At 43.3% G+C, this 21,803-nt stretch overlaps 2 protein-coding genes across 3 annotated transcripts in view; one reads left to right on the plus strand and one right to left on the minus strand.

Annotated features, from left to right (window-relative positions):
• Positions 1-432: 432 nt before the first annotated feature.
• LOC142559458 (uncharacterized) lies at positions 433-5,703 on the minus strand. Of its 2 annotated transcripts, none has more exons than XM_075671049.1 (3): positions 5,050-5,703; positions 2,843-2,946; positions 433-1,553 (listed from the first exon to the last, which is right to left on the minus strand). In XM_075671049.1, exons 1-3 carry the CDS (start codon positions 5,638-5,640, stop codon positions 1,373-1,375), a joined length of 876 nt encoding a protein of 291 aa, XP_075527164.1. In that variant the 5' UTR covers positions 5,641-5,703; the 3' UTR covers positions 433-1,372. The 2 variants fall into 2 exon arrangements, with proteins under 2 accessions (XP_075527164.1, XP_075527165.1); XM_075671050.1 differs by lacking the exon at positions 433-1,553 and adding an exon at positions 2,671-2,757.
• Positions 5,704-14,393: 8,690 nt separating this feature from the next.
• LOC142560176 (dynamin-binding protein-like) overlaps positions 14,394-21,803 on the plus strand; it is a 56,248-nt gene continuing 48,838 nt past the window's right edge. Inside the window, exons 1-2 of the mRNA XM_075672066.1 lie at positions 14,394-14,949; positions 19,941-20,118. Of these exons, the coding sequence (XP_075528181.1) occupies positions 14,860-14,949; positions 19,941-20,118 (268 nt within the window). The 5' untranslated portion in view covers positions 14,394-14,859. The remainder of the gene's footprint in view (positions 14,950-19,940; positions 20,119-21,803) is intronic.

The following is a 21,803-nucleotide window of genomic DNA, read 5'->3' on the forward strand; positions in this document are numbered from 1 at the left end:
TATAAACAATCATGTTTACAACATGTGTAAACATGATCATGTGTAAACATGTGTAATGATGTAATGATGTAATGATCATGTGTAAATCATGTGTAAACATGATGTAAACAATCATGTTTACAAGTAAAGATTCTGTGGCGCGTGAATTGTTGGAGGCCAACCAAATTAAGAAAAGAGGGGACGCCTGTGTGAGCACCCCGTCTCTGAACATTCATAACAATGAAAGCATGTTTTTAGATAAGTTTTAGGTTTTGATTAATCGTGATTTCTTTCGAATATATCTTCAGTGTTCTCGCACGTGTGCATTCACATAATCAGTGTCCCTCTTTTTTCACCCCCCTCTCCCCACGGCTATATAATCAGCCACCTTTGACTTAAATAAACAGTTGCAAGTAGCGCCTTGTCCTGTCTTTCGTTCCTTCTTAGTGTGCCGTTACCGTTGGCGCTTCATTTTTTGGATTGGCAACAGAAGCAGGCCACATTTTTTTAACTAGTTGGTACAACTCAAAATGATGACAATAACAAGTGAGACGTGGTACGCATCTTACAAACCTGAGTAGCTTTTTTTCATAGTTTTGCACCCACCATACAATCCCATAGTCCAACTCAAATATCTGTAGTATATTCCAGAGCAGCATAGAATTCATCACTTTTGTCCATTTTAGATGTCTGATTAGATAGAGTTTATAGAATTATGATATTGTAAACAGAATTGCAATATCTGAAATTTATATATATTTTTAAAGAAACTGATGACCTAAATGAGATATCAAATTCTAACAGATCGTAAATTATTCGATCGAATGCAGTGGGCCTCATTAAATCCAGTGCAAAATTTTTGCACAGAATGCTCAACAATTTCTCCATTCTCGTGTATTTAGACAGAAGCTCCTGAAACAAAGCTCCTTGTGTACACATATTACCATCACCATTGCTGTTCCAAGATGCATTCTCGAACATACTTACACTAGTGCTTCCCTAATAAGTACTAGCGCTACTAGCTAAGCTTCTTCAATAAAGCCAAGCATACAGCAGCAGCTTATCACAACTACACATCGCCCATACTCAAATCGTCCACCCTTGAAAGGTATCCATTAGTGCTTTTGTCAGGCAGGGTGCTGGAATTGCTCAGCATTCAGCGTGAAAATTTTGTGGTTTGTTGCTTTGTGGAGAAAGAGTCGCATTGTAGTCATTGACGATCACCTCAAGCTTTGCCCATGAGTGTGTGATTCGGCTGGTGACCAGATTTCATGAAAGGAGTTTTAAATATGAACACTTCTACCAGTTCTCACCAATGTGAGTACGACGATGGTGGTACGACGTCCCAACATGTATGAAACGCTTGCTGCACACTTTACAATCGTACAGCCTCTCACCGGCATGCGTGCGGATGTGACTTGTAAGTGTTTTTCTGCTTGCTAACATTGCCAAGCAGTGGCAGCACTAAAGTGACTTCTCGGATTGGTGGGAAAGTTGGTGCGCGGCAAGGTTTGTTGAGGCCGGTGCCCTTGCTGCCCTGTGTCACTGCAGCCAAGGTGGCACTCCCTGGGCTCCTGCGGGTTGAAGAAAAAAGGCTTACAGGCGTACTTGAGTCGTTGCAGTGCTGCACAGCTATAATCTAAAGGGACACAGTGGTCGACAGAACGAGTGTGCAAATACTGTGCACTGAACTGGTCGTGCCGCCTGCAGACAGATTTGAAGAGCATACTCAAAAAAGCAGGGCGCTAACTGCAATAACTTAGCAGTAGTGAATCAGAGGACAGCTGTTGCACACTTTCATGATGTTATGGCTTTGTTCAAAAGTTTGAGTCATCTCCTAAGGGTCAGCAATGCAAAGAAAGCTGCTGTTGGGATGGATAAGTTATGAATTTACATGGGCAAGCTTGACTACTGCTACTGTGTTGAACCAGTTTGCAAATTGGTACAGTATGGTGAACTGGTTTGCAAACCGTTCGGAGTTTTTAATTCTCCAAATGGGTACTGAACCAGGGCAAAATGAGAGTGCACTGAACCGATCCCTTCAGCGACATGCATTTTGCGCTAGTGTGGCTGGGGCGTTACGGCGCGATGCAGAAATGGCGACCTTGCTATTTGAGAGAGGGTGAAATTTGCGTCACTGGGTTTGTTTGTTGCTGTTGTTATTCTTTATCTTCATTTTTTTCCGGCCGTGTCGTTGAGGGGTTTCTCCTAAGCCTTTCCTCTATGGCGGGGTCAGAGCAATGCTGGTCAGAGGCACTGCCGCGTGATTTGGTGCACTTCTGAGAGCATCATCGGAGTGAGGTATGTTCGAATTAACCGTCACAAATGCTTGCGCATTCGAATTACTGGGCATTTTCGCCCAGTGGACTACATATAACTTTGAAGGGACCACGGCGTCAGTTCGAATAAACCGGAATTTTGAATTAGGCGCGTTCGAATTAATGAGATTCGACTGTACGTTATTAATGTTTGGCATAACAATACATTGCCACGTAAACAGTCACCCTGAAAGCAAATGTGTCAGACCTTCTACATTTCTTATCGCACATTTTTTCCTACATGACCGAGTGCATACATCTGTACGAGAAACAAACCATTAAATCAATTTGGGAATTTCTTTTTATTGAACTTCATAACTAACAATACTTTCAAGTTCCATAAAAGCTTGAATTGCCATGGGTTAAATTATGTCCTAAATAATTTAAAGAACAAGCTGAAAGTGGTAAACAATGTGCTTACATGAAAGGAAATACAATGCTTGGAAGACAACCTTTCGCACTGGAACAAACATTGATCTGCTTTACTGGAAGCATGTATAGACATTTACTCTGATCGTGTTTCAGTGGACTCAAGAGAAACTCACTTTGGGTTGCTATCCATGATGGCTTCGTCCCTTGAAGTAACCGTACTGCTTGGCAGCAAGGCTGCTCGCTCAGCTATTTCTTTTTCACTGACATCATGGCATTCCTACAAATTAAAGTGCATAACCTTTTACAAGAGTGCAAACACACTATGTGACAAGGCTCAAACCATACTTCCCACATGATTATTGCATTGCTTTTGGGCAACAAGAACCTTCTTTTGTTTGTGCATATATCTTCTCTAAAGATATCTAAAGCTTGGCAGTTTCAACATGGAAAAAGCATGCACATCAAAGCATAAATACGTTTTTGACAGAAAAGCAGTGGGCAGTTTGTTGAATAACGGAAACGCCTACAAAAGTGACAGTTACTACAGTACAGTGGTAAAACAGTGTTCAGTGATTGAAACGCAATACTCAGACCGCATGGCAGCCAGCGCTTTTTGCATCACAGCACTGGGTGATTGCTGAGGGGCCAAATGCAATCACAATGCATCACAGATGCTCTCTTTCCAGTGACACAAAAATTCATCAACTCGTACCTAGTGGCTGCTGGTGGTGAAGAAAGTGCCGGCAGCCACATGTTCTGGGTATCGCATTTCAGTTGTTGAGCACTGCACGTATTTGAAATGTCCTACAATAGACACCTAGTGCTATTTGAGCGCAACAGGTGGCACCTTCACATTTTTGGGGAACACAAATAAGATGAGAGTGTGCCCCATTATACACACACTGACCACTGGGGTTTGATTCCCCCGAAATGTTTCATTTTATGTTTGCAGTGTTTGCCTTTTCAAACCACATACTGGTGTTGCTGCAAAATTTAAAAAGTAGTGCATGCAATGCTAGTATCTAATCCAAACAAAGTGGCGGAGACTGTATTGCCACAGTCACCATTGAGAACTATACAGAAATGACAAGAATGCCTATTATACTTGACACCTTTGTTATTTAGCATCATGCATGACACAGTATATGCTGCATGCCTAATAAACTGCATTGGTGGCATTTGTAGTCGCCATCCGTGATAGTCTGTGGCGGTAGTAACCAGTAACCATGGGTTAATCTGTAGGGTTTGTGTCAAGCAATGGCTTTGAATGGATTCAATGCAGGGGTGCAAAGTCACAAACAATGCAGAAGTCGTCGAGGATGAACAGTGATGTTAATGCAGCCTGAGCGCTGTCATCCTGCTGGCTGTATCACAATTGACAATTTAGTTGCCGGTCAGCCCACTTGCAAAAAATAAGTCTACTCGGATGAAGACATGCATATCAAGCCACTACAGGCACTCATCTTTCACACGAAGATGATAACTACAGCTTCTGCACTGATTTTCTACAAAACAGAAATAAGGGTAGTGGGTCTGTTTAGTAAATGTAGGCATGCTGATGCACAAATGTTTGTTTATAGTTTTTGTCAGTCCTTCAGAATATTTGACTGCCTAGACTTCCAGAATTTATCACTCAAGAAAGTCTTAATGAGACCAGCCACTTCTATGAAATATTGATAGCAACCTCGTCTTTCCAAGTAGATTCCTATGTTAGAGCCATCCCCTGATTTCAGACACATAAGTATTGTTGCAGCCTATTAGACAGACACTGGTTGTCCATTTGTTCAACATTAACAAGTCCATTGCTTAGGAGAATTCATTATGTTACAGATATGCGGCATGAAATGCAACGATTCTCCTGCACCACTGCACAGCATTTTCTTGACTGATCTCCAATGGATTTGCAGAGCTGAGAGAGACTACTTGCAGCGCGCATGCACACACACACGCACGCACGCACATATGCACGCGCACAAACAAATAAAGGAGGCACCACACTTTTTCACGATTTCAAGCTGCGCGATAACATACAGACTATGGAACTGTCGTGAATAAAAGCGTCTCCTGTCCAGCAAGAGCATTGTTGGCATGCTGTTTGTACAGCTTACTAGGAACCATTCTGCAATGGTCTAGAGCACAGGCCACGGCAACCACGCATTCTGTAACCTTTGCACAAGAGGTTTTAAACTTTCAGTTATCTTGTGTAAACATGACTTGAATAATGCTGTCCTGACATGAGTTTTGCAATTCCCCTTATAGATAGTTTTTATGTGAAGAATCAAAAATTAAAACAACGCAACTCCCCATTGTGCTTCACTTACAGGAGTCAGCTCGATCAGGGAGCTGCTTAGCAAGTTATCTCCACCCTACATCTACTCACCTCAGTGAGTTTGACGCCGCCATGACTGCAGCGCATGTGCTTTGTGAGGCTACGCCGCCAGGTATAGCTTCTTTTGCACATGGGACAGCGTTGCGGCTTTTCAGCCATGTGCGTTTGCACATGATTGTTCCGTTCATTGCGGTGTATGTAGGTGGCTGGGCACAGGTGGCACTTGTATGGCTTCTTCTTCTCGTGCCATGTCAGGTGCTGCCGCAGGATACCTTTGCGCTTGAAGATCTTGCCACACTTGTGGCAGTGGTACAGGCCCGCTCCCCTTGTGTGTATCCATTTGTGCCGGTCCAGAGACGACTTTTTCTTGAATATGGATGGGCACAGCCTGCACATAAGCTGTGTCTCAGCCCTACGGTGAGTGCGCTGATGCCTTTTGAGTAGGTGCCTGTGGGCAAACACTTGGCCACAGATGGGGCAAGTGGTGCATGTTATATTGCTTGTGTGTTCGGGCAGGCTGTTTTCTGCAGATGCTGTCTTCGTAAAGTTCTTCCTGCATTTACTACTCTCATGATGCCTTCCAACGCTGCTGCCAGGCTTTTTCACTGGAGCTCCCAAGATGCTACTGGGGATTCTGCACATTGGTCAGAACAAAATAAAACAAAGAGCAGCAAGAAGTTACTTGAGTGGTTACTGCATCAAGCTGGCAGAGATTTAGACACTACGTACAACAGGACGATTCTATGGAGAATAAATTTGCAGCTGTTAGGTGATAGACTAAACACTTGCCTCTGAGCTGCGCTAACACCACTGCAATTAAGACAAGACACGGAGAAGGCCAATGCAAGCTAGACCAAAAATTAACTACTTTGGTGGTTCACTCATACATAATGACAGCTACAAGTCAATTTTGCACCTTGGCATGACTGAACATTGCAATGTTCAGAGGCTGCATGAAGGATGTTCGAAGTCAATAGTTCAGGTTGCCAGAAATGGAAAGAAAGGTAATAATGGTGATCTTATTGTACAAAGCTACTAGCTAACACAAGAAGAATAAAACAAAAATTGTGCAGATCCCATAAGACCCTTATCCATTATTCTTAAAAGATAAGAGAGTGCTTTTCCATTAATATTCAACCTCACATATATTATGGTTCTCACAGTAAAACCTTGCTATAACAAAGTTGAAGGGGGAGCCAAAATTAATTTGTTATATCCACGACTGCATGAGCTGCACTACGAATCCCTATGGGATTTCAAGAAGAATTTCACTAATTCCGTTATGTCTATTATTTCATTTTATCCCGTTTCGATACAGTGAGGTTTCACTGGATATGGCTGACTGGAAGCAAATATGAACATTCGCTTCATTCCTGTTTCAGTAAATACATGGAAGAGCTCACACTGGGCCGCTATCCATGGTGGAAGTGTCTGTAGAAGTGCCACTGAGGCTCGGCAATGAAGCTACGGAGGTGACGCTCGGCTGGCTCAGATAGTTCTTCTCCGTCCACGTCTGCGTGGCCCTAAAAAAGAGCAGGGATATCTTATTTTGCAGCACGCTTCGACACATGTGAACACTTAGCGCATGAAGCGCCTTCTGATATTCCTGAGAGGAACGCAGTGGACACAGTGCATTGAAGAAAGAAAATTAACATGAGAATCACAGCTATCAGTTCTATGCAGCATATTCCAAAACAAGCTAGAATTTATAATGGGCCCCTGCTACGTATCTTGGGGATAAAAATAGTGTTTCCCGCTATACATGGCCATATCATAGCAGAACGCTGAACATACAAGCAGGTTATTGACTTAATGCAGGCATAAGACATCTGAAAAATATGCATGGGCTCTGAAGGATGCTGTAAAAAGACATAAAATTGTTCTCCACTTATAGGTAGCTGCATGATAGGAGGGCTAGTTGGTTCGGCCGTGATGTCGACACTCGTCATGACTTGAAAGAGTTCTCACTTGAAAACTTCCGAGCTGAATTTAGAATTACCTGTTTACCTTGAACCCCACATACATACCAAAAAAAGTGTTCCACACTTTTCCCGTTTTGGTTACGCATACTAGCCTGAACCAGTGAAGCCTTACAGGGTCCCTGACAGGGTTCCTGTACCTAAGCATATCGCCTAGGCATGAAACGTATCTCTCAAGGACAGTTTTTTCAAAAGAATTTTGTGTCAGTGTGGTATAACAAAACAACTACAAGTGGTTACACATTATTCCGTTCTAAAGCCACGTTTCCTCTCAATGTTTACATTATATGGCCATGGCCACGTTCCACGTCCTTAAGCACAATGTCACGCAGTGATGTGTTGTCTACTTTCAGTTGATTTGGTCTGATTGTGTGCCTGCATATCTCTGCAATGCAGTTTTTCTCTTTACTGTGGCAGTGTAGAGACTGCGGAGAATTGTAGCAACAGGCGTGTTACAGTGTAGACGGTGGCCTTTAAATGAAGTTTATGTGTAGCGTTCACATTTTCCACAACGTGCTGCCGCTGCAATTTACTCTAAAGTGCGTTGATTTGAGTAGTGGGCAAAGGGGACATTGAGGCACTCTACACCCTGCACACACCTGCAGAGCAAGGCGAGCACAGTGCAGCACTGGTACCATTCATGTTCTGGTTGGCAAAGAAGACATCGCTGCACCTATTTTTATGTGAGAACCACTTTATGTCATATCGACTGTTGTCGAACCATCGCCACTCTTTGTCGCATTCTTTCTCGCCCCTCGCCTTCCTCCGTATAGCCTTACAAAACTTTCACAAAGCCCAGCTTATTGGGAGAAACTTGTTATTCTATTTCCCTCAAATGCACATGCAAATGAACGTGTAGAGAAAACAGCTATAGCTGAAGATCCGCACTCTCGGGCAGAAGTGCACCGTTGGTTTGAAGAAATGTCTACATTTATTACATTTGTGTATTTATTTTGTAATCACTACACATGCATATGCTACAAAATATGAGCTTAATGGAATGGCATGTTTCAAACATTCCTAATAACGTTATGACATCAAGTTGGACGCCAAATGGATCATCCCGTGGTGACGTCACTCGCCAATTCTATGTAGAACGGGCAAGGTGGCTGAAGATTTATGGAGCACTGATGCTGCGATCACTAGCAACGGAGATATTTAAAGCTCAATAAATGACGCATTTTACGTAGAGCACTCGAATCCATCTCTTGATGGACAGAACCACCCTACCAACTCACTGCATTTGTATACAACCAGAAAAATAATTTCAGAATGCCTTTAACTATCAGAAACCAGCTACATTTCAAGCTGTTGTCTTTTCCCACTACGGAGCTGTGCTGGAACCTTCATGTTTTCATTGCAGCACACAGACAAAGAAAAATGGTCAAAGCACAGAACCACAGCACCCATGCCACACTCCTTGCTCAGCTTGTTTAGCAGCAACAGGGTTATTCAAAATGCACAGTCATCTGGAAACACAGGCCACATCCACCATCTTGGATCTGGTGCAGGTGCGAGGACGGTTGTAGCCTGTGAGGTTTGGCGATTGTTGCCGTGCAGCTATTCAAGACTCAAAAACTCAACAATCGCCTTCAACGTCTAGTGATTATTGAAGCACAGCAAACTTGACTATTCTGCCACAAATCAATGAAGCCAAGTCAGCAAATTTCTCCAGGCTTGGATATTCGTCCAGACGTCACAAGAGGCGAACAGCTTTGAAAACTAAACCTATGCTGAGCTTTTTTTTTCTTGCAGGGAAGTGTGCTTCAATTTGAGCCCAAGTTCCCTGAAATATTGCTCATTGACTCTCAAATTTTCGTGTCAAGCCTACAAAACGACCTTGTATTACAATGCAGTGCCCCAGATATGTGGCGTCTGTGAGAAAATTTGCTGGATGTGAAAAATCAGAGGTTCAATACTACTCGAAAATATTGAAACTCATTCTGTTTACGTTAGATTGTCACTTCAAGTGTGCGAACTGAAAAGGTGTGAATCAGGTAGACCGCTGAACGTCCAGTCAACATAGACGACAAAAGCGGTTGGCAAGTTGAATGACGAGAACCATGCTCCATGCGCTGAAGCACGCATCAAGTTTTTGCGCAATAAGTAGGCTGTTGTAAATGTTTCTCTCTCTCTCTCTCTCTCTCTCTCTCTCTCTCTCTCTCTCTCTCTCTCTCTCTCTCTCTCTCTCTCTCTCTCTCTCAAATTCTGTGCACTGCATATTACTCACTGTGCTTTCATCACACTGGTATGATAGCTTAACACCACAGCCATAAATGAATAAATGATCAAATGCCAAGGAAAAGTACAGAAAAACAAACACATCCGATTCAACAGCATGCTGCGTGGTGAAGCTTGGTGATAGAGTGCTTGACTCTTGTCCATTTACCATCAGTGCACTGCTGTCAAGATGTGCTTTTGTAGCAATGTGCACAGACATAACCACTCTTCCATGATTTTTTTCACCTCTTGGGAAAACTTGCTTCAATGAACTTTTCAGTGAATACATGGCAATAAGAAATACTCCATCTGCATGGTTATACTAATATGTTGAAATGCATTTGCTCTTTCCAGTACGAATTAAGATATATTTTTGTGAACATTTTAGAGCGAAATGCATGCCACAATCCATGAAGTGCTCTTTAATTTCCATTTGCAAGATTTTTTAGCCACTGAAGAACTTGAAACACTTAAAAGTTACACAATATGTTTTTCATAAAAAAGCAGTGCTTTCACATTAAAAAGAAACAAAAAGCAAGAATAGTCGCAATCATAGGTTAAACAAACATACTTCAAGTAATTTCCCCTGTGGTAGCATTGCCGTTGAGACCAAATTTAAACAAAGCTGACACAGAGAGAAAAAGTCATTGTTTCCCCCAAAAGACAGAGCATCGATTGCAATATCAAATTAGTCGACAGATATACGAAGTAAGGATAGTAGTTTTATCGACTGTGTAAAACAATCGCTTGCTAACTAAATTAACAAGCATGGTTTCACACGCACACAAGCAAGCATGAACACATCTCACACGATGACTGTGGAAACTTGATGTCAAAACACTGGAGCGAGGAAGCGCGACGGCAGCAGCAAGCGAACTGACCCCCTTTGTGCTGCCTCTCGCTTCAACACGAACTAAGAGTTGAAAACAGAGCGCACACAAAGCTGTCAGCACTCTACACACTCCGTCACAGATCGCTTTCAAGATAGGGCCCGTGCAGCCACACACGGGCATGTCTTACGCAGCTGCTGCCAGAGTAGACCCCCCATATAATTGCTTCCGCAATAAAGCAATATAAAAATTTTCGGGGGCGAAGAAGGGTCCCCAAAAGGGTATGTACTAGTTGTACTAAACACATCACAGAAGGAGATGTCAGTCATGCGCAGCTGTTACTTGCTAATAGCAGCACTCAGTTTGCAGTAGTGCCCGAGTCAGCCATTGTTTAACATGCAGATTTCATTTTACTCGCTCATGTTGTAGTGCTTACTGCTGAAAAAAATAACAGCAGTCAGTTCACGCTGGTGTTGCCACGGATCCCTTGGTTTGCTTACAGCAGCAAACAGCAGTGGGAAGGCATCACAGAACCAAACTGAAAGCAGCCATGCATGCAGCTATGCTATGCATTGAACAGTTTCAATTTGCCATGCCTTAAAAAAGATGGCAGATAACACTTTGGTGCACGTTGATAGATGGCACTTGACATTTTGAATATTTTGCATTCTCTGATGATCTGAAGCACAGGCAATAAGAGCCCGTGAGCTGCTACCTTTGTACCAAACTTCCAGTTGTCCTGTGTGGTCATGAGCTATAACAATGCTCACTTGAAATGCAGTCACAATTCCCCTTTTAGTTGGCCTTTAATGTGAAGAACAAAAGGTAAAATTGCACAACCACACATTGCACTTGACTTACAGGAGGAAGTGTGGTTGTAGGGCTGATTGGCTCTGCCTTGACGTTCACAGTTGTCACGACCTGGAAGTTTATTGATATTTTTTTTTTAACTTCCAAGCTGAGTTGGGAGCAAACCATTTACCCAGAGATAGAAAAAAAGAGACACATACTTTGACCAATTTCTGTTAAGCACACCGTATTAATTAATTAAGATGCTAAACAGTTTCAAGTTCTCCTTTTATGTTATTATTGCTTTTCTCCAAAGGACTGCGCCAGAACCAAACCATTTTCTTAGACCTACACAGTCAACAAAAATGTCCAAGCTACAATTGACAGCATTCCTGGCACTCTTGTACTAAACTTCTTCAGCAAGAATTCTGCAATGGCCAGAAGCACAGGTCACAGGAACCTACATGCTGCTAGCTTTGTATAAAATTTATCAATCTTCCAAGTTATGCTGTGTGAATATACCTTGAATAATGCAAACCCAGAATGCTAGGTCACAAATACCCTTTAACTTGGAGTGTGACAAGTGTAAAAGATAAAAAAATTGTGCTACTTCACATTGTGCCTCACTTACAGGCGGTAGCATGGCAGGAGGGCTGCTCGGCAATATCACCTCCACCCTGGTCATAACATTTGTCACAGTGGTCTTGATTTCTCCATGTATCTGCCGCACGTGTGCATCGAGATTAGTCTTCCAGGCAAAGCATTTTTGGCACAGACGACAGCTGTATGGTTTCCCATTCGTGTGTATTAGCACATGATTGTCCCTGTGATATTCGTAAACGAAGGTGGCTGGGCACAGGTGGCACGTGTATGGCTTCTCCATCTTGTGCCACTTAAGGTGCCGCTGGAGGCTTGTCTTGAGCAACAAGGTCTTGAAGCACTCAGGGCAATGAAAGAACTCCACTCCACTCGCATGCAACTGCTTATGCCTGTCCAGCGCTATCTTCGAGTTAAATTTAGATGGGCACTGCTCGCACACAAACTTCACCTCACCCGTGTGGACCTGCTGGTATTTGATGACATTAGCTTTCTGGATGAACTTCTGGCTGGAGTTGGTACAGGCGTATGGTTCCTGGCACGCATGCTTAGCGAGGTGAATTTTTGCACTTGTCCAGCTTGCAAAACGCTGCCCACACACACTACACTCGTGACACGTGCCGACACTTTTGCCAGGCTTCTTTGCTGAAGCTCCTACGGTGCCATCGCTGACTCTGCACATGTGAAAAAAAGGAGAAGCAAGAACTTGCTTGAGTAGCTATTGCAGCACGACAGTATGGTCAGAAACAATATAAATCATGTAGGTCTTATACACGGTGGAACACTGTTCAAGAAAAGCTGTGGTGAGCCATCAAGACGAAACGACACATCTCAACAAGTGACAGTGTTCTGCAACAAACACACCGGTGTATATCTGCCACACAACGATAGTCGTCATCTGCCTTGATGCGTTTCCTTTCTTGAAAACGCCGCGCCCGCTACTTTCCTGTCGGCTACGCTATGTCATACTGATAACGCGCATGCCGTTCTTGACTGGGAAGTACCGGGCTCGCAGCGCTAAAGAAAGGAAACGCGGGCAAAACAGATGACGATTATCGTTGTGGGACAAATATACACCCCAAAGGGTGCAACTGTTTTTAGAGTGTGTGGCAAAAGGGTGTAATTTTGCTTAAGAGTGTAGTAGTAGCAAGCATAGAGTTTCAAACGATAATTACTGTAGGAAACTTTATGGTGGCAGGGTCCTTCAATACTTTTCTTCTGGTCGCGAAACACCCAAAGCTCCCGTTATCGGCGTGTGAACATTGTCGGCGCAACGTGCAAATCGCCGTTCCGTTTCTGTATACAGTTTTCAATATCGAAACATCTATGACGCGTTGTATAATTTCCAGATTTACCTGCATTTATAACAATTCAAAAGGCACACTTAGGACTATTCTATCGGTAGAAACCGGCTACGTTTCACTTTTATGTAATTATAGCTTAAAAGGTTTGGATGTTTTTGCACGACCAAAGGCGGCACTGGCATGGCGGCGCGGCACATCGCTCTGCTTATACATAGTGACAGCACCCTTAATTTTTGCGATAACAACAGTTCACATTTGTTGTGTGCCCTGCGTGTTGATCCAGTTGCCCCCCTCCCACCTCACAAGATAATAACTAATAAGCATATCTATATCTATAGCTAGGTCTGATGCAAATTTTCTATGCATTCCTCGTCATATACACACTCTTAAAACGGTTGCATCCTTTGGGGTGTATATTTGTCCCACAACGATAATCGTAATTTGCCCTGCTTGCGTTTCCTTTCTTGAAAACTCGGCACTCGGTACTTTCCTGTCGAGAATGCTGCGGCACACTGATAACGCGCATGCCGTTCGTGACTGGGAAGTACCGGGCTCGCAGCGTTAAAAAAGTAAACGCGGGCAAGACAGATGACGATTATTGTTGTGGGACAAATATACACCCCGAAGGGCGCAACTGTTTTTAGAGTGTGGCAAATATACACTCCAAAGGGTGTAAACGTTTATAGTGTAAGAGTATTCCTCTGTCTGAGAGTGCACTCTAAGGTACTTTCCAGTAACGAATGGCACAGGCGTTATCAGCATGATAGCATTGCCTGGCAATGCTATCATGTTGATAACGCGCGTAAGTACCGGGCTAGCAGCGTTAAAGAAAGGAAACGCATCAAGGCAGATGACGATTATCGTTGTGGCAGAAGGAGCACTCCAAAGGGTGTATCAAGGCAGATGACGATTATCGTGGGGCAGAAAGGGCACTCCAAAGGGTGTAAACTGTTCTTAGAGTGCGTACACTCTAACAGTTGTACCCTTTGGGGTATATATTTTCCACACAACGATAATGGTCATCTGCCTTGCCCGCATTTCCTTTTTTTAACGATGCGAGCCTGCAGTACTTCCCAGTCACGAACGGCATGCACGTTAGTAGCGAGCGCAGCGTTTTCAAGAAAGGAAATGCGGGCAAGACAGAAGACGATTATCGTTAATTGTGGGGCAAATATACACCCCAAAGGATGTAAACTTTTCTTACACTCTTAGAAAATGTTACACCCTTTGGGGCGTATCTTGTCCCACAAAAATAATCGCCATCTGTCTTGCCCGCGTTTCCTTTCTTTAACGCTGCGATCCCGGTACTTCCCAGTCACGAACGGCATGCGCGTTATCAGTGTGACGCAGCATTCTCGACAGGAAAGTAGCCAGAGCCGAGTTTTCAAGAAAGGAAACACCAGCAAGGCAGATGACGATTATCGTTGTGGGGAAAATACACACCCCAAAGGGTGCAACCGTTTTAAGAGTGTATACATTGTACTACTATTTATTTAGAAACTCTTCGTAAATGGATGCAATGGCGCGTTGGGACGCCCGGTGCGCTGCACCGATGCGATTTGCCTAGAGTGAACTCATGTGTACTCTCTAATTTGCCGAAACAGAAACTCTGTGCCATCTGCGATGCAAAGCTATCGCCAGGGTGCGCCACAGTCGCCGCTTGTTTGTTTTGAATTTTTACGATCGAATTATTATTATTGTGTTATTATTGCACGGGGCGATGCGTTTTACCGATGGCTCGCTTATGTTGTAGTAACGATCACGATGCACCGAAGCGTTGTACGCTTCTAAAGAGGCCGCGGATGGGAATCTTCTCTCCAGCCCCGTCCGAGATACACGATCCGCCGCTTTCGACCGCGTTTCGAGGCGGCCGTGCTACGTGCCTCGTACGACGCGCATATCCTAGCTTCGTCGACGCCGCCGCCACTGGTTTCTGAACTCGGCCGACGCCTGCAACCCCTGCCGTTCGCGGCTGTTGTCTCCCTACCGCGCGGGCTTTTGTTGTTTCGTGCATCGCCCGCCGATTGTTGGACATTGGACAGCTGTCAAGCGCGATAAAGTGTGTGTGTGTTGCCGGTGAGAATTTCCATTTCGTCTGGAATGCGGCGCCCGCAGTGAAGACTTCGGTGTATCTGATACGCGATGGAGCCCGGCTCTCTTGTGAAGGCTCTGTACGACTTCAGTTCGGGTCTCGAAGGAGAACTTCCCTTAAAGAATGGAGACTTGATTCAGGTGAGTACTTTCACGCGACTTAAACCGTCGTGTGCGATTGCTTGCCTTTCTCTTGGTCTTTTTTTTTTGTTAAGCTCTTTTTGGGCATGGAAACCTCTGCACAACTAAAATGGTAACCACGGCCTCGGAGGCAGTTTCGGCTTGCGTGCCGTGGAATTGTCTAATTTGTTTCATTGTGCTTATTTTTTGCTCATGGCAACAACAACGCTAATTAGTCGAGGTCGCAGGCTTTTCATACATCGCGAGCAGCTAAAAGAAATTGGCGCTGAAGGTTTGAAATCCTGACATTTTCGCGTACCATTTCAAAGTGTTGACGCTCTTGCCCCCCTTTGAATTCGGGTTGTCTGAATTAAGGCCTTGTTTCGCCACATTCTTGTGCTTAACTGCTAACGCAACGCAAGGGTTTAAATGGCGTTGGATGGCGTTGGTTTGTGGTTTCGCACGCGCGCGCGTATTTTCACGGTTTCGCATGCGTGTTCTTTTTTTCTTTTCTTTTTTTTTTTTTTTTTTACTTGTGAGGGTGTTGTGCTCGCGTGCGTACTACGTGGTTTCATGTTTCGCTGGTTGTTTCGCTGGTCGTTCGCTTTCTTGAAATCTTCCGTGCACCTTGCTGGCAAAGCGTTCCATGAAACAGCATTTTTTTTTCCGGGTTCGTGCGCCGTTTTTCCTTTCCACATAAAAACGCGCTTTTAGAAGCCGTGAACCGTAACGAACGCATTTTGTCGGTGCAAGCAGCAACGCCTCCTCTAATAGCTGTGTTTGTCGGACATGGCACCTTCTTGGCTGTATAGCGGGCCTGTTTGTAACATATCACAGTAGTCCCTGACAAAAAAAGTCGTCATCTTGCATTAGCGCATTGTGGTGTCGTCTGCCGTCTGTCCTTGTTCGCAAGCGCTAAATAAGCCTTCCAAGTCAGTTTACCAACACGCCCAACAAATGGCAATGCTGATCTTGCATTTACGCGGTGATTTACGACGTGATCATTTGCAGTAATGACTACTCTTGCAGGAACATTTGAGCTGCCACGGGAATTTAGCTCAAAGGCCAAGGTCGCAGAGCGAACGCTCTTTTTGTAATGTGCTTTCTGTGCTTAATTATCTGCCTGTAAGTCTCAATGACAAGCAGGTCGTGCTTTTCACGGCAGTGCAACAGTCTATATAGGAAGTGCACTATATGCACCATTATGCAATGAACGCTATAAAATGCAGCATGCAAAGAGTACTGAAAGCTCTGTTCTATCGAGTCCTGCATTATTCTGTACTTAGTGTGATCTGCAAAAAAGAAAACAGGACATTTTATTTATTCTGCAGGAATGAACAAGGTCTGTTGTGAGACTGTATAATCTCACTGAAGCAGCAAATGATATGCATACCTCGCTCTTGAAGACAGGAAACGAACACGTATACATGCACAATTTTTCAATACTGAAACTGTTGTAAGGGAAATACGCAATGACACACAATTTGCTTGCTCATTTCTTAAATAGGTCATGTTGCTTTTATCTCTCACAATCGTCTTTTCTTTTCCCCTAGCCGTTCTGTTTGTGTGCACATGCATCTCTTATTAAGTTATATTATTCTATATGTTGAGAAGCACCTGGAACAAACATATAACTTGTATAGAATGTTACAGAGAACTTACAATTATGAAATATTTCTGCACATAAAAAGTGCTTGACAAAATTACTGTGATGAAGAAACTTACAGTAAAAGCTAACAGCATTACCAAATTCATTAGCTTTTACCCTCTCAGAAAAAAAAAAGAGCTCATAAAAGATATATTCAAGAAGCATAGGCAATATCGTGTGCACTGGCCTTATAATTGACTGATGTTAAAGGCTTGAACATATTTTGCTTGTTACGTTCATGAAACGCAGTTCTAAGGGGAAAGAAAACTGTTTTACATTTCATCTGCTTACGATTAAAAGTCTTTCCCAGGTAAGAACCTTCACTGGTACTAACTCAATTAGCATCCAGTTACCATATGAAACCCGTTAAGATTATCTGTTTGAAACCCATTAACATTATCTACAAGTATAAGAAAACTGACTGTAATCCTTTGCAATTTTTTAGTAGTAACGTGCATGTGCGAATTGCACATGTCAGTACCTTATAACAGTGAGATGTGGTGAAATCGGCGATAGTATGCTGAAGTGCACAAAAATATCTCCAGTTTGAATTCCGTATTCGACGCTATTCGCTTCAGGGGTGCACGGGCCCTGCCTTAGTTATGTGCAAGGCCCTGTTGTGCATCACCACAAATTGCCATGCCACGCACCTTCAGGTATAGTATTTGCAATCATCACTACTGCTTTTTTATTCGTAACAATTGCTTGCACATGCTCATAAGTTTCCTTCCTGTTCTTTATCTTTATTTTCTGGCACATGCGCGGGTTCCAGTAATATGAAGAAAAAATGGAAAGTGCATCACAGATGAAACATCTTTAGTCTACATCTACTCTCACATGGGCTTTTCGTAAAGAGGACTGTGCGAATAACGCTGGCTGGATGTGTGTCCTCCCAATGCAAACAGCGTAGATGATACTCACACCAAAGAGTGCTTTGGGCACTTGTGCATACTGTCACTGATTTCAATGCTTCTTGCTGTTGTATAAGGTGCAGACTTATATAATGGCCGTGCCGTCGACACTTGCACAATATTAAAAATTCAAAGTTGTACAAGCTGGAAATTTAAACAATACTACTATATCAGTTAGTCTGATTGGTTAATATAGCTTGTGTTGTTCTACAGTCGAATCCGGTTATAATGAACGGGGTTGTGCTCACAATGTATTTCTGTATGTCAGGACCATATAAAGCCTACAGACAATGAAGCCAAGGAAAGCAACGGGGGAATTAGCTGTAGTTGAAATTGAAATCTAGCCCTAGGAGTAGATCTAGTAAACATAAATGCCGAAGTTAGTGGATGGTTTGATAGCTGTCACCATAGCACAATTGATAGTGCAACGTACGCGTAATGCGGAGGTTGTGGGTTTGGTTCCCACCGGTGACACATTATCTTTTTGTCCACTTTCATTTCCCTTTCTTTATTATTTTCTCTGTTTAGATTTCACCTACAGCTAATTTTCCCTATGCTTTCCTTGGCTTCATTGTCTGTTGGCTTTGTATGGTCATGACTAACAAAATCGAGCCCCTCAGTTCCCCTTCTTCTCTCCTCTATACGTAAGGTAATTCGAGATCCCCAAGCTCTCCAAAAACAAACCTAAACTTTCGTGAAACCTTCACTATGGACAAATGTGTGGTCTCTAGTGAAGAAACCAAGGAATAAATTGATTGAAAACAAAACTATGCATACATAGTTGTCAATAATTTTTGCCTTTGCCTTAAAATGTTTCTCAGTGTCACCGAAAATAGCAATGTCAATGTGCAAGATTATGTAGATCTGCCCTAGTCCACTTCCCTCAACGTCGGCACAGCATATCCGCTGCAAAAGTGCACCCCGAAGCACCGGGCAAGGTGGCTTCCTTATCTGGCCACGGTCACTCAGAGTTCGGCATATTCAATGTCCAGTTCATCACGAAGGAATTATTTTACATGAGTATCAGTCAGTAGGTTTTGTGTGTTAGGTACAGAAAAATAATTCACTTTGTCCTGGTTTGTTATATTCGGGTTTGACTAAACTAAGGCAGAATGCCTTTATTCACATAAGCGCTTCTTTGTTTTGGAGCACCACTGCACAAAATGGAAAAAAGTCTCAGGTTCAATCAAAGCTGATTCCGCCACCTTTCTTTTTTCTGTGATTTAGGGGACAGGAAGGCAGCGGTGGAAATTAGATGGCAGGTGTAACTGATATTATAGTTCAATTTAAGAGGAAGAAATGGCAGTTGAGAAAGTCACATAGTGCGTACAGCATAAAGTAATAAAAAGGGTGGTGGGAAAGTTTTAGAAATGCTCTAGAGGACAGCTGGGGATTAGGTGGTACGATGACAATAAAGAATTAGACAGAGGTAATTGGAGTCTTTTGGAAAAGGCCTTTGCTCTGCAGTGGACACGAGTTATGCTGATGGGGGTTGATGATTTTTTGTTGTGGGATGGGACAATATAGAGGTTTAGCTTGTCCACAAGCCTCTTTCCATTAATTAACTATTGTACTTATTTATTTATTTGTTTGTTTACTTATTTATTTATTTATTCATTCATTCATTCAAATACTTTCAGGGCCCATAGGGCGTTACAGAAGGGCGTGGGAATAATAAATTGAAAATAAAAAACACGAAGCAAATGTTAGGTAACATATTCAAGTGCATTTTTAAGGTCACTGGGATGTGTAATAGATACAATGGAGGTGAGCAAGTGGTTCAAATCATTACAAGTTTGAGGGATGAAAGAATGAAAGTATTGTTTAGTGTGACAACGAGGAACAAGCACTTTATACGATGGTCAATAGGAGGTGATATGAAGGAAGGGTGGGAAAGTAATTCCTGCTTAAGACGAGGGTTATGGTAGTAAATCTTATGAAATAAGGTGTTACCGGAATTGTGGATGGCAGTAGCAAGAATAGTGGCAAAATTTCGTGACCCTTTGTCCAGCTACAGTGCGTTTGAAATTAAAACTGTTGTGTTGCATAAGTAGCGATTATGTTGCTACGAATGCTTTCCACCAGCAATTGAGTAGAATATGGTAAATCACTACAGTATTAGCTCTCTCGTTAAACTCTGCTTCACAAGAAAGCGCTGCCAGCGTTGTTGCTGCCATGCACATCTGCGGTAACCAGATGTTCCGTAAATGCTAATACGTTTACCGACAATCCAAAACTCTAATGTGGCAGTCACTACTAGTAGGGAGCTACTATTATAACCTACAACAGTGATTTCAGGATTGTAACTATGAACAATAAAGCTGTAGAACACATGAGCCTGAATGTCGGAACATTGTGCCTGACAGCTGTCATCGCGGCTGCATGATATAATAATGAGTCTGACCTTCTAGGCAGCCACCTTTCTTCAACACCGCTTGCCGGTCTTTGTGCAGGTCGTGGCGGCTGTCGACAAGCACTGGACTCTGGGTAATCTCCGCGGCCAGCAAGGGAAATTTCCGTCCGCATTTGTGGTCGAAGTCAAGGTGCCACAGTTGTTGCCTGGCCAGGAACTGTTTGCTGCCATTGCAGATTTTTCGTCTGATGTGCCAGGAGACCTGACCTTTCGATGTGGTGAGTGTACAGAAGAATGAAAAAAATATTGAACAGGACGACACTAACAGGCGGCTTTGAAATTTGTAGCTCAAGACATAGAGACATGGGAAAATTTCTTTGCAAATAGTTTTATTTCTTGCATAGAGCAGTGGTCTAGTTATGGTACCTTTGGCTGACGGCACTCGTGCCATTTTCAGTGTACTCACGCAGTGCCGCACGTTCATTTGGACACCACGCGTGTGGTGGCACACGTTCAACTGGGGCGAACACGACACAAGTGCATGCCACCGTGCCACTGTGGCAATTGATGGTGGAGTGTAATTCAATCCCGTCGAACAGCATGTGACAGCAGACGACGAAGAGCGAGCAGCTCCGTTCAGGCGTCATATTGTAGCATGTGGTGACGATGGAAGCCATGTCTCTGCGTGTCTTGCACAAAACTACTTTTGCTGCTAGAATCCAGTAGCTCATCAGTCACCAAGATCACGCAGTTGATCATCGCTGCTAACCGGGAGCCCTGACAAGAGCTGTCGTCGAAGGTGAACAATTTCATCACTGATGTAGCGGCGTCATACGACGACGAGTTATGAAGCTGAAGCATCGGTTTCTGCATTTGCTGCTGTAACTTTCATTTCTGTTGTTTCTTTTCGATTTTGAAAACACTTCAGGCTTAGTCAGAGTACATGCAATGTGCTGACAGCGCAGCTCCCCAAGAATAATTTGTCTCGTCATGTTTAAAGCATTTGTCGTCAACAAAATGCTTGACCTTGTTCACGTTGCTGCGAATCACGGCGAGTGCGAACGATAAGTGGCCTATGTAATACAGTGTCGCCTGCTAAACTTCAAGTTCGGCATGTATCTTGCAGAGGGCACTATAGTCGCAAACTCCCGTTCGGTGGCTCGCATGTTCGCCTGGCACGTAGCGAAATGTGAAACTCGGGTGGTGTTTGGCCTAATTTCTGCTGCACTACCACGGCGCCAGGGTGGCTTAGCCAAAGGTACCATTAGGAGTCTGCTCAATGCTCTTCAGGATTTGTGATGGTGCCTCCAACATCTCTGATGCCACTATTCTTAGGAAAGGTTTTTCTTTTCCTAATGGTCAATAGTCAGGCTCAGATAGAACCCTTTGTGTTTAGCATAGATTTGTGATGAGGCACGTTGTAGTGGAGGACTCTGGATTGATTTTGACCATTTGGGGTTCTTTAACGTTCACCTAAATCTAAGTATGCAAGTGCTTTTGCATTTCACCTCCACCGAAATGTGGCCACCACGGCCGGGTACAAACCCGCATCCTCTAGCTAAGCAGCGCAACATAGTGATTGAGCTACTGTGAGAGGTAAAGAATAATGATAAAGGCAGTAATAAAAGCAAAAATGTGGGCAATCATGCCGAGATATTGATCATACCAGAATCATTACATTGAAGTGCCTATGGGCTCGAAGCTACTCGGTGATAGCCGTCTTGTAAATTTGCCTTCACTGACCCTTGCCCTGTTCAAATTGAATTACAGAAAAAAAAAGAAAAGTTTGCCATACTTTCTTCATTTTTTTTTCTTGCTCAAGCCACAAATGCTGAACCTTGTCTATAAATAGTCATTATTTTCATATCTGTCAAGTGTGATCCTTTAATTTGTGAGACACATGTTCGAGAGCTTGTACACCTTGAAATTTATGTTTGTCAGTAATTATATAAAACTTTAGAAC

This window comes from Dermacentor variabilis, chromosome 10 (assembly GCF_050947875.1).
Source record: "Dermacentor variabilis isolate Ectoservices chromosome 10, ASM5094787v1, whole genome shotgun sequence".
NCBI lineage: Eukaryota > Metazoa > Arthropoda > Arachnida > Ixodida > Ixodidae > Dermacentor > Dermacentor variabilis.

What these genes read in the sequence shown, in the direction of transcription:
- LOC142559458 (XM_075671049.1), bottom strand. Translation starts at nt 5,640, where the DNA reads ATGTGCAGAATCCCCAGTAGCATCTTGGGAGCTCCAGTGAAAAAGCCT. An exon ending in GCGGCGTCAAACTCACTGAG is followed by an intron (nt 2,947 to 5,049) that starts GTGAGTAGATGT and finishes TTTAATTTGTAG; the next exon opens with GAATGCCATGATGTCAGTGA. An exon ending in ATCATGGATAGCAACCCAAA is followed by an intron (nt 1,554 to 2,842) that starts GTGAGTTTCTCT and finishes TTCAACCCGCAG; the next exon opens with GAGCCCAGGGAGTGCCACCT.